The 13,517-nt window shown below is 36.8% G+C and overlaps 1 protein-coding gene across 2 annotated transcripts in view; it reads right to left on the reverse strand.

Annotated features, from left to right (window-relative positions):
* LOC137392122 (protein mono-ADP-ribosyltransferase PARP14-like) overlaps positions 1–13,517 on the reverse strand; it is a 47,843-nt gene that overhangs the window by 26,065 nt on the left and 8,261 nt on the right. The window contains exons 8-17 of one of the 2 annotated variants that reach the window (XM_068078751.1): positions 10,899–11,138; positions 10,544–10,817; positions 8,539–9,971; positions 7,926–8,399; positions 7,562–7,656; positions 7,141–7,365; positions 6,411–6,632; positions 5,580–5,709; positions 4,607–4,750; positions 4,361–4,435 (exon numbers count right to left, since the gene is read on the reverse strand). In XM_068078751.1, the coding sequence (XP_067934852.1) occupies positions 4,361–4,435; positions 4,607–4,750; positions 5,580–5,709; positions 6,411–6,632; positions 7,141–7,365; positions 7,562–7,656; positions 7,926–8,399; positions 8,539–9,971; positions 10,544–10,817; positions 10,899–11,138 (3,312 nt within the window). Of the gene's footprint in view, positions 1–4,360; positions 4,436–4,606; positions 4,751–5,579; positions 5,710–6,410; positions 6,633–7,140; positions 7,366–7,561; positions 7,663–7,925; positions 8,400–8,538; positions 9,972–10,543; positions 10,818–10,898; positions 11,139–13,517 lie in introns of both variants that reach the window. The other variant, XM_068078750.1, reaches the window with a different exon arrangement.

Consider the following 13,517-nt stretch of genomic DNA (forward strand, 5'->3'; position numbering starts at 1 on the left):
TTTTCGCGGTAGAGCTCTGGGGAAATCCTATAAACACCAACCAATGTCTGTCTCACCATGGCAAACAATAGCTCATTCGAAAGCCAAGACTCTGATGTATTGAAATATACAATAAAAAAATTATGTAATTAATGTGCTTTAAGCATGTTCCGGGTCAGACGAGTTACTGCTGTTACAATAGCTTGCAGCATCATTATTACTGTTACAAATAAATAACACTGTCACTACTACTATTGCCCAATAAATACTCACTGTCACTACTACTATTGCCTAATAAATACTCACTGTCACTACTACTATTGCCCAATAAATACTCACTGTCACTACTACTATTGCCCAATAAATACTCACTATCACTAATACTATTGCCCAATAAATACTCACTGTCACTACTACTATTGCCCAATAAATACTCACTGTCACTACCACTATTGCCCAATAAATACTCACTGTCACTACTACTATTGTCTAATAAATACTCACTGTCACTACTACTAACTGCCCAATAAATACTCACTGTCACTACTACTATTGCCCAATAAATACTCACTGTCACTACTACTATTGCCCAATAAATACTCACTGTCACTACTACTATTGCCCAATAAATACTCACTGTCACTACTACTATTACCCAATAAATACTCACTGTCACTACTACTATTGTCTAATAAATACTCACTGTCACTACTACTAACTGCCCAATAAATACTCACTGTCACTACTACTATTGCCCAAGAAATACTCACTGTCACTAATACTATTGCCCAATAAATACTCACTGTCACTACTACTATTACCCAATAAATACTCACTGTCACTACTACTATTGCACAATAAATACTCACTGTCACTACTACAATTACCCAATAAATACTCACTGTCACTACTACTATTGCCCAATAGACAATCATCAGAAGTCCATTGATCTGCAATTTGTGAAACTTATGAAGCAGTATTGCATCTGATCATCACAAAGAAAAACATGTAGCTATAAAAACATGCTTTTGCACAGTGAAACTAAGGTCAGTGTGAGATGCAAACATGTTTTCCATTGGCTCAATGCAAACAAATAATTGTTTCCTTTCGATTAAGCAGAGACCCGATAGGCTAATTATACATCAACTTACCAATCAGAAACGTTTTGTATTAAGCCAGAAAAATTCATTCTATTTCTGCAACCTTTTGCTTTGACATATACGTACGGCGTGTTAAGATTTATAGGGTTGGCTTATATGCGAGTTTTATATATCCCTTGATTTCAGGGGCTGTTTTTCTAGGGTCTGCTTATATGCGAGATAGGTTTATATGCGGAAAAATACGGTAGTTTTTTTTAGCAAAATACGCATTTGGGAACAATGTTGTGCCGACATGATTCAATGTTACAGTAATCCCTTGCTACTCTGCGGCTCACCTTTCGCAGTGTAAGTACATCGCGAGGTGAAAACTATTCGTTAAAAAATTAACAAAAAACAAAAACTAATGAAAGTAAAAGATAAAAAAAATTAAATACATAGAATGCACAAATTTTTCTTTAATTCTATGCATTGATTTAGTGTGTACTCGTCCTTCTATAAGGTGCAAGTTGAAGTTAATTCTACAGGAGTTAACTGCGCAGGTTTGTTGTCTGTGTTTTAAGAAATACCAACACAATATGCAACAAACGCCTCTGCGCCTTTCACTCAACGTGTTCTCAGTAACCATATCACCAACCCTATCAGCAACTTTATTTCTGCTGAAGCGTTCGACAACATCTGCTTTTTGTTGGGGCGGAAATTATCCCACCGTTATCATGCAGTTTTTCGGAAAATCTCCATCAGTAAACGGCTGTGTGATTTAGCAATATCCTTTGCCAAAATAAAATCTGCTTTTACAGCAGCTTTACTTTGTCATTTTGATCTGATCAAAAACGTTTGCTGGAACATCATATTCCTCTTTAATTCTGTAGCTTTGTCTCATATTTTCTGGCTTATCCTGATGCTTGTCTTCTAGTGCTGTTGTACATTATATTCCTTAATTACTGCCACAGTAGCCCACAAAGAAGTCACACACGTTTAGCAGCAATATCAGTAAACATAAACTACTCCGCTAACTACTATTAATACGATTACCGCTATTACTACGATTACTACTGTTACTACGATTACTACTGTTACTACGATTACTACTACTGCTGTTGCTACTACTACTGCTGCTACTGCTACTACTACGCTAACTACTACTACTACGCTAACTACTACGCTTACTACTACTACTACTACGCTAACTACTACTACTACGCTAACTACTACTACTACGCTAACTACTACTACTACGCTAACTACTACTACGCTAACTACTACTACGCTAACTACTACTACTACGCTAACTACTACTACTACGCTAACTACTACTACACTAACTACTACTACTACTACTACGCTAACTACTAAACTACTATTATAAACTACGATTGGTTTTAAAAGGCTCAGCTATCAGAATAAACTTTTCTCTTGGCCATTGTAAGGGGCTAGAGTAAATGACAGAGACCATAAATTATATCACATGAACAGACACATAGGCTAGTAAACCTGATTGACACAAGGATGTTAGCTTTATGGAATTTCTAGTTTGCGTTTTAACATTATTTTAGATCTCGTGGGCAAGATACAGTTGTACACCTTGCCAGCTGTTTCCCACAAGCCTTGAGTTTGACACATCCTTTAAATGTTAAAACGCTGAAAAAGCAGACAATCTGAATAGTGATTAAAGCCTATAGCGGATTAAACAATATTGGAACCTAACATTCACATGTAAAACTAGATGACATGAAACAACTTTTCAATTGCACAAAACAGGCTAGAATAAATACTGTTAAATTATTTTCAAAGCTTGGTTATCAAAATGTCGCATCTTTTGTATTTAACTAGAAAACTCAACCATTAACAGAATATCAAACCAATGTTTTCTACATAAAGATTAAAAGCAATAAAAAATAATAATAACTATAAATATCAGGTTCCACAGCTTTGTCAGTTATGAAAATCTAGATCAGCAGTTCTCTTAAAATACAGTCTATTTAAACATGGAAAAATTCCAATTACACTTTTTCATACCGAGCAGACGTAAATCACAGGAAAGAAGACTTTCTTAAACTTCTACATGTATAATATTACTTTATATCTGGTAGTCTACTGATGATGAAAACTATACAAACTATATGGCCAGTTCGAAATTTTAAAATAGATCGTATTCACTTCTTCTATCCAATATTTCATTGTTGTTTACTATATTAGCTTTAAATGATCTATTAGATATGCTACAATACGGTAAACAACCTTCAATTGAATTTTTTTAAAAGTTGCCGACTTTTGCCTGATGACTCCAACTCCCTAGATCTGACACTAATCTGCTCGAGTCAGATTCTAGATAAAGACACCAGCGAGTGCGGAGTGGGAGTCTCATGGTCTCACATGTACAAAAAGGAAGATGAGACTTTTCTCTTAAACTTCTCAGCTCTCGCGCAAGAGGGCTGAGCTGTCCTCCTGCGAGCCGGCTGGTCTGATGGCCAGCCAGTTGAAAGTATCGGTAGCACTCAGCAAGGCTCGATAATCATTGCCCGCCCATAAGTCAGAGTACATGGCGTGCGTTCATGAGTGAACAGTAAGTAGCATAACATAAAGTGTGCACATGATCCTACTCTACTGACTAAATGAAAAACCATAGAAGATGTACTGCGTATCTTTGGTGTAATACAATGTAATACAATATAATGCTTATATAAACACCTTTACTTTTAGATAACTTCCAAGGTGTCACTGCCCCAACAGACAGCAAAGCAGCCTTCATGTACTATAGTTCTTTAGCCAAGATATACCATCTATATGCTCTGCTACTCATTACCACATATACCCTGACCCTTGTAAAAGGTGAGCTACTGTGATGAATAGCGGTGTAAGCTTCTTTAACGAGTAACTGGCTCTCAATGAGGTCATAGTGCAATAGCCTAAATTCATATGGAAGCAGAGCAGTGCAACCCCTCAGTGGCCACCAAACTGCAGCTTCCCATAACCAGAGCTCTGGCTATGGGAAGCTGCAGTATTAGCATAGTAGTAGTTCTCTAAAAGAGACTACTATGCCTGGCTATATCTTTATAGAGCGACTATACTACAACATCTCAAACATTTCTTTAATCTGTATCTGGTTGTTTGTTGAGTGTTTTATAGCATTCAAGCTAAGAGTGATCATTTACGTTTTGGTCAATATGTAATATTGACATTACCGGTATTACTATTACCAAGGTTTAAGCAATAGATGAAGTGAAACCCATAAAATCATTAAAAAGAAAGAAAATTGTTCCACAGTGTTGACAAGTACTCACTGCTGTGTGACAATCTGTTGAGTTCATAAACCACATTCCCTCCTGCCTTGTCCAGAAAAACCTTTGATGAATGACCTGCAGCAGCAAATGTTAATAAGACAAGTATTGCTAGCTGCTTAATTTTTCATAGATATGGTTTGGTCATAGATAAACTTTTACCAGCCTCTTCTGGAAATTAAGAGATGTTAGTACATCATTACATTCTAATTAGAAGTAAGTAAAGCATATGGGTAATAATGTACTTACTGCATGTCTGCATCCTGTTGTCAGTGGCATTAACAAAGGCAACCGTAGAGTACTCAGAAATATCCCCTTGTAAAATGTTGACATTTGTGTTCCCCACCATCTTGGAGTCAGAAACTTCAATACGTGGAGGCCTTTTAGGTCGTGCTGTATAACAAATTTAATAGACAAACATAACATAGAATAGAAGTCAGTAATATATATATTGCATTTTTGAAGAATGAACAACAATGATTGGTCAATGACAGAGGTCAGAGGTTATCTGTAGGTCAACAGTACAGGTAGACTTACACACTGTGTAGTTGTTGGATTATTACTAATTCTATCACTGAATTTGTGTATTAACAATCCTACACTTCCATTAATTTCTCTCTCAAATAAAAGGCCAGCAGCAACTTACTTTTACTAATTGTTATTTTATTAATATAGTTTTTACACATAATTTAGTTTCTAACATTTTCTTTTGCTTTTTTGCATTACTACATATAAAGCAATTTTCTTGCTCTATATGTGACTATTTGAAGTGTTAAATGTAGTTTTTTGAGCCGTAGAATAAATTGATCAAAATACATTTAACATATTATAAGGATGTTTAAACAACATATTAGTACTTTTACTAATTCTTCAACATTAACCTGAGTAGTCATTGTGCATGCTTTTATACTCATGGACTGCGGCTTACCTCACTCCTGTTTGATTAAACTTTGGCGGTGGGCTGGGAACATTAGATGGAATAACCTGTTTATATTATTTAGGAGTAACTGACACACAACCTACATTATCTTGCGGTTTTATGGACATATGAGAGGAGCAAGAATGAACTACTTCATTTCTCTAACTTTCGCAACTATCTAAAACTATGTACATAGGCAAACTCGAATTATATTTGGGCAAACTCGAATTATATTTGGGCAAACTCGAATTATTTTTAGGAATTGCTTTTATCAAGGTTCGCTTGAGAGCCTGCTAAGAGTACCTGCTGGTTGAGGGAATGGAGACAGTTGCAGAACACTCATCTTGGGTTTCTTTGGAGCGGTAACTCTTGAAGCAGGTGAAGGAGTACTGGACACAGCTTCTCGCAATCTTGCTAGCTCATTCTGGAAACCCTGATTGTAGACAAAAAAGATTTAAAAGTCTACTTATAGCCACTTGTAAAAGACAACTGGTCTGTTTTAACTGTAGTCTTGAGCCACAGTTCAATTGTCTTTAAACAAGAGAGTTTATTGTACCGTGAGATTCACTACTAGAAATGGATACACTAAATATAATGCATGAAATCAATATGTTCAATTTCACTTTTTAATCAAAAAACGTGTAGCTAATGAGTCAAGGATTCCCTTGTCTACTGTTGAAATGTCTGGTTTAGTTATGATTGTTCCTATGAGCAGCCTAAAGTACATAGAGCCTTTGAAACAGCAGAAATATCAACAACACCAGATGATTATTAAAATACTAAACCCCTAGCTGAGCGTATTTATTATCTACATATTCAGCTTGAACGCTTTTTGCAAATGTGTAAAAATAACAAATAACATATATGTTTAGTCACATTGTCAAAAGCTCTAGAAATTCTCCTACACACTGCTAAGCTTATTACACATAAAATAATTCATGACTTTAGTTGCTGACTATCTGTAAAAGTAATACGTGGAGTTTACTACCATACTTTTTCTCCGGACTCTCATTTACCTTAACAATTGTAAATTTAATGACACGTATTAAAATCAAGCATTTTAAGTATTTCAATTCACTCTAAATATATTAGACAACTCTCACTTCTTTGCCCACACATTTTTATTTGACTGACCGTGATAGTTGGCTTGTCTAAATGGTAAATAACAATTTTGACTCCAACAATGGATGAGTGCGGATTGCTTTCAGCATATTCTGTGACAGCTTCTATCATCCCTTTAGACACTTGATCAACTGGATAACGCAAGTTACCAGTTCCAAGGGCCGGAAAAGTGATTGACGTGTGACTTTCACTAGCAGCCATTGACAAGCACGTCGCTACAATCCCCTTCAGAGTCTAAATAAAACAGAGGTTGGTGTTTTCAAGAACGCTGTACACGAGAAAGAATAAGTTAACTGATGAAATACTGTATAAGTTTAGGAGTAAGTTAACTGATGAAACAATACAATTTAAAACTTTTGAGTCGACATCTATTATTGAATTGTAATTTAAGAATTAAAATCGGGATACAGGGTGACAATTAATTGATTGTTTATCCAGCAATAAGTGCTTGAGTATTCTAAAAATTTCTGAATAATTATGACATGTTTGCTAGTATTCCCATTTACTATGAGAATGGAATACACTGGCCATTAGTAAAAACATGCAAACTTCTGAATGCACAGAATAATATGAACATCCCATAAAATAATAACACTGACACATAGAATACCTCAATATTCTAGATTCTAAAATGCATTCCCTTCAAATGATTAACTCAATAGATTGATTAACCTACTCTGTGAAACCGCTAAACAATTCTATGAAAGCAGTAAGTCATTTTGTGAAATAATAGCCCTATTACCTGAATAGTGCTTGGTCCCTCGTATGACTGCGGGCAAAAACAATGGAGGATTGTCTTACATTCCATAAGATATCCACTAGTCCCCTTCACTTGGCCAACTTGTATTGGAGCAAGGCCAGTACATGCTTTTTGTAACTCTGGGCCAGCTCTGTCTGAGATAGCTTTTGAGACTTTTCCAGCAGCCAAGTTCATTGCTTTTCCAACCGAGTTTACAAGCACATGATCCTGGATATTATAAACTAGTGTTACATGTTTATTTTGGCACACTTATCACAACCCCCAATTATTAAAAACTGTTACCTCCAACTTTAGTCTATATTAAACACATAATTTGTCCAGCAAACACAGTTGTACATTTGCATTGGTACTGCATTTCATGGATGTAGGCAAGTTCAGATATAGAAAAGTAAACTGTTACTACCTCTGTTTCTATTACATCACCCTTTCTGATTTCCAGGTTGATCTTTCCTCCGATGTTGATCATGTCGTCACTGATGAAGGAATACTTTGGTGTACCTGAAACTAAATGCAGAATATGGAATATAGAGCCCTGCTACATAACTCAATGATCAGAGTGTATGTGAACAACAATGACGCTACTTTATCCGCTGCTAACAACCATAACATAGAAAAAGAAGGGCAATGGTGTACAGAATGAAAGTGTTTTTTAAGCTATGTGTGAATTTCTAATAACATTTACAATCACTGCTTTTGCACAAAAAGTTCCATAAGGGAACACAACAATAAAAACTTTTGCCAGTCCAATAAAGACATGATATACTTACCTTGTTCGATAGTTCTCCCAGTATAGGGTGAAGATAGCTGTTCCCCTTTTGGTGCAGATTTCGATACGGCAAACTTCTTATCAAGGCATGCGGCAAAGTGTCTCAGACTGTCTTCTTTATTGTCCACAAAAGTGACGTATTCTGGAAGGTACTCATCCTGCCGCTCTCTCTCAGAAACAGCATCCACAATTGCTTTTACAGCCTTGTCTAGGGGATACTCGAATATTCCTGTACCTATTGGAGGAATGGCGATCGACTGAAATTGTTGTTTCTCACATTCTTCAAAACAGCTGTCAATGCAAAGCATCAGCTTACGCTCCTCTTGATATTGGCCGCCTTGCCACTTTGGTCCCACAGCATGGATTACTTTTTTGCAGCACAGTCTGCCAGCAGTAGATGTGAACACTGAACCTTCCATCATGGTACCATTTTTGCGAATGTGTGTCGCGCATTCTTGTTGTATACTGTTTCCCCCTAAACACATTCAAACCTTGTTCATGCATTTTAACCATGAAAAATATGAATCTATTCCTAGGCAATACTTGAAAATAGTATGAACAAGTATTGAGCACTAAAGCGAAAATTTACTTGTTAAAATAACAGAAATATCTACCTTTTTTAAGAATAGCGAGCGCCAGACCACCAACATGCTGTAAGTCTCCATTGGCTGCATTGACTATTGCATCTCCTCCAAGAACTGTAATGTCATCCCTTCTTACCTCACAAGTAGTACCGGATGGTAACTTGACTGAGTACCTTAATCCATTTTCAGCCACATCATTCGAAACATTCAGAGCAGTTTGCTCTTCTCTATGCTCGACTACCAAACAGGAAGTTTTCATGCCCACATTTTCGAGGAACTCGTTCTCACTTGCAACATGACGTACCATAGCTTGATTATCTATGATATGTACATCTTTACAGACGGCATTGTGCAGCTTCGTTAAGGCTGTTAAACACCGTGCAATATCGTCCCTAGTTCCATGAACTGTTATGCTTGTCTGTCCGTCTGATGCAGCAATTTGTACACTGTGTTGCCGCTCAAGATCTTCAATGCTTGTTCTTCTGTATGTAGTAAGAAATTTAATTCTGTCTGAAGTACCAGAAAATTGCTCTGCTCTTTTAACATTGTTATCAAAAAACATCTTCATGGCTTCTATAGTGATTGCCTTGACCTGCGAAAGCCCAGCTAACACCACTGCAGATCTATCTTCCAATTCATCAATTTCTAAAGGCGAGTGCATACGCTGCATTTCCTCCTTCTTTGATGTCCACAATTGTGAAAGAAGTAATTTCTTTTCTAACTCATCTAACTTCCTTTCAGCAGGATAAAATGACTCCCAAATAGCAGTGTTTATGATGTTTAGGGCAGCCTGAGAATCGTCTTTTGCGGCTGAATAGATAGTGATAGTCTTGTTGTCGAGGTACCACACGGCAGGTACAGCATTCTTCAACTCATGTTTAATGGTTTCCTCTGCAGATTTGGTCTTCAGAACTTTCACAAAAGCGGGATTTTTCTTCGCTGATATCTTTGACTGATTGACCTTGGGCATCAGATCAAACATTTCTTTCTGCACAGTGTCAATGCTGGTGGGGCGGCCAACAATTTTAATGCAACCTAATTGTTTAGGATCAGGTTTGAAAGATTGGAGCTGATGTTTTTCTTGCATTTTTTTGAAAAATTCGATCAAATTGAAGAAGTCAATTTGATGAGAAGAGATGTTAGGCACAGTGATAGTGGTGATCTCTTTTTCCTCTCGAATTTTGGCTTGAAGTTGCTCAATCATTTGTAACAGCTGTCTAGAAAGGTTTAGTACAACTGCTTTCTCACCGGCGATAGCAATTTGATTGCCAGCATTCATCGACGGTTGTGCTTTTGCAAAGATATCTGGAACCACAGGCTGTCCCTTAAAAAAGTCTGTCAACTTTGGGGTCAGTCTATCAAAAACTTGCTGAGTTAGCGGTTCCGTCCTGTATGTTTGAAAACTTTCCTCGATGAACTTCTCCAGAGTTGGCTTGAGCTTTCGCCAGTTTTTCAAGACTGTTCTGAGAAGACAAGCAACATTACAATCTGTAGGCAGCAAATAGATATTGTTAACATCGTTATATAGCAATGGAAGTTGACATCAAAAATATTTGATTCAATCAACTGATGTTGAGACAAGAAGATGAACTACTGTATACAATTGAGACAACACTGGTAATTTTAGACATAATAACTAAGAGACTGATAGCTTCTAATAACTTAGTAACACATAATTCAAACAAAAGTTAATAAAAAATTGGTATCGTTTGTATACATTAAATATTTAGTTGGTAGTACTACAACAGCACAATGACCTACAATAAAAAGAAAAATTACCACGACAGCATCAGATCGAATATCAGATGAGCCAGAAATCGGATCAAGAGACAGTTTTTTAATTTGCTGTGACAACAAATTTAAATACTTATGCTATGATAAGTTCATCAGTGCTCTGAAACAACACACTTTAGTTAATATGTTAGGGTCCTCAATAACTTCAACACTTAATTGAACCAATAATACGAATTGAGTATTATATAAAGGGCAGACAACTCATGAAGGGACAACTCCATGTTTACATTTTGAAGCAAACCTGTCATTAGTTTTGCTTGTGGCTGGGCTGACAGTGATGACTCCATCATCGCTCATAACCATTCCCTTAGCATGGAGAAACTCGGACAGCTTTTTTTGGCCCTCAGGTACTTTGAGAACAAAATGGAGCAGCATTGGATCAGTGACAAAGTTGGCAATATCCTCTCTCTTTTTATGGACACCACTCGTAACATGAAGGCCCAGAAACTCTGAGAAAGGTGCTAGAGTTTCACACCGCCGAATTAGCTTCTTTTGAGTCAGCACAAACTCCAAAGCTGCAAAACAGTAATATATCCATGACTATGAAATTTCTGTTGCTATATAAACATTAAATGAATGATAAACCAAACTCATACCTTCAGGTTCAGTAGTAATACGCCAAAAATCAGGTGAGTCAGAGTACTCATCAGCATGCACTTCTATGTCTCTCTTGAAGTGTTTCTTGAGAAGGTTTTCTAAAGGAAGCTCAAGATCCTCCCTTGTCAGCTTGCTGCCAGTTGCTATGAGATCCTTTGTTCGGAACTCTTGCTGAACTTTCAACTTAGGAAAGTCTTCCAGTGGAATGCTGTGGTGCTGGTCAATCATCGCTCCATAATCTAGTAATAACTTTTGAATTTTATTCAGGTAAAACAGTAGACATTGAGTTATTAAATACATTATCATTTTTACAAGAAAATCTAGATGGTATGCCTGCTTTGAACTCCATAGACATAGTGTAGTAATGTTATTAGCCAACCTCCCAGTGGGAGACGCTACTAGCAAGAGTTGGATGATTGAATGGTGTGTGAGACATAATGTAGTAATGTTAGTAGCCAACCTCCCAGAGGGAGGCGCTACTAGCAAGAGTTGGATGATTGAATGATGTGAGAGAGACATAATGTAGTAATGTTAGTAGCCAACCTCCTAGTGGGAGACACTACTAGCAAGAATTGGATGATTGAATGGTGTGAGAGAGACATAATGTAGTAATGTTAGTAGCCAACCTCCCAGTAGGAGACGCTACTAGCAAGAGTTGGGTGATTGAATGGTGTGTGAGAGACATAATGTAGCAATGTTAGTAGCCAACCTCCTAGTGGGAAACACTACTAGCAAGAGTTGGATGGTTGAATGGTGTGTGAGAGACATAATGTAGTAATGTTAGTAGTCAACCTCCCAGTGGGAGACACTACTAGCAAGAGTTGGATGATTGAATGGTGTGTGAGAGACATAATGTAGTAATGTTAGTAGCCAACCTCCCAGAGGGAGACGCTACTAGCAAGAGTTGGATGATTGAATGGTGTGAGAGACATAATGTAGTAATGTTAGTAGCCAACCTCCCAGTGGGAGACGCTACTAGCAAGAGTTGGATGATTGAATGGTGTGAGAGACATAATGTAGTAATGTTAGTAGCCAACCTCCCAGTGGGAGACACTACTAGCAAGAGTTGGATGGTTGAATGGTGTGTGAGAGACATTATGTAGTAATGTCAGTAGCCAACCTCCCAGTGGGAGACACTACTGGCAATAAAACTCATGCTTTTACCACTCGCCACAATAGCTAAACATAAACCTCTAAACCAGGACATTACAGACAACTTGAAGTTACACTACAGACTATTTGAAGTGAAGATAACAACAGAATTATCTGAGAAGTACATAAGTAAACCAGATTGGTTCATTGCTAAAGTGGAAAAGGAGGGGAAACCATCAGAAATTAGCAACAGCCTCCCCAGAAACAGTGAAGGCCCTAATAACAAAAACTATCAGAATTGTAAAATTTTTTTAAAAGTCTCACAGAAGTTAATAAACTTGTGGTAGCGGCTTTGGAGATTCTTGATGGTGATTATGACATGGCATCTGCGTGTGTTCAAACTCATGTCAGAATAGTTAAATATTTGTGGTTATTCACAAATATTAAACTGACAAAGATCTCTACGTTATGCTTCTAATGGAAGCATAGTAGAAAGATCAATGTCAGGATGTTGGCATCATGAGGTAGCCAACATGCTAGACATCTTAAAATTTTACACTGCATCATAACCAAATAACCGAGAGATGCTAACCATTACGGCTGGTTATGGGATGAGTATGGCACAATTTTGTAACTAATAAATATGGCGGATTAGCATTAGGCACAGCGTTTCCCAAGATTTCATTCATTTTCAATCCTCTAGCCCACAGCATGTGCGCAGATTTTCAAGTCAAATTACTACACTCGTTTCATGTCAACAATCCATGAACGCCTATCATTGAGGTATATTGTTTTTAATACATGCAGCAGGAGCGTTCTTAAGTTTTTGATTAGAAGGCTATTTAAGAGGCTGATTCTCAAGAACTAGATAAAGCTTTGAGACAAAATATTTTTAGTAACCTGGTAGAAGGCAAGGAGCATATGCACGCGACGTTTGGAAGAAATCGGCCAAAAAATGCCTAGGGTTTATGCAAACCAACATACATACACACAAAGGTTTATTGGTAGAGATATTTGTGTTACATAACAAGCTAATTATGAACTCTCCATTTAGCTATCAAGTTTAAAATGCTAATTACAGATGTGAGAATTTAATTTTTTGCACACACATATTTGAAAGTAGCTGTACAACGCGGCGTTGCCCGGGTAATAAAAAATCTTTGAACAGAAAATTGATTTGTATTTAACATATAACAACATTTGCTATTCTAACTTTCAAACTACATATCATGAGAAAAATGTTTTGTATAATTGAAATAAATTAAGAGAGAAAATACAAACAACTGTAAAGGTTTTCAAACTTTGTCAAGCAACTTTTAAACATCATATCATGAGGAAAATGTTTCGTGCAGGTCAAATAAATAAAAAAAATAAACGACTATAAAAAGGTTTAGATGTAAATGTGAAATAATTAGCAAGTAATAGCTAAATTACGTCAGTTTTGCTACGATTACAATAAAATGATACAATTAATACGAACTGTGAAAAAAAATCCCGAATATGTAGAATTAATAGTAACAATTCGT

Source organism: Watersipora subatra, chromosome 3 (genome assembly GCF_963576615.1).
Source record: "Watersipora subatra chromosome 3, tzWatSuba1.1, whole genome shotgun sequence".
NCBI lineage: Eukaryota > Metazoa > Bryozoa > Gymnolaemata > Cheilostomatida > Watersiporidae > Watersipora > Watersipora subatra.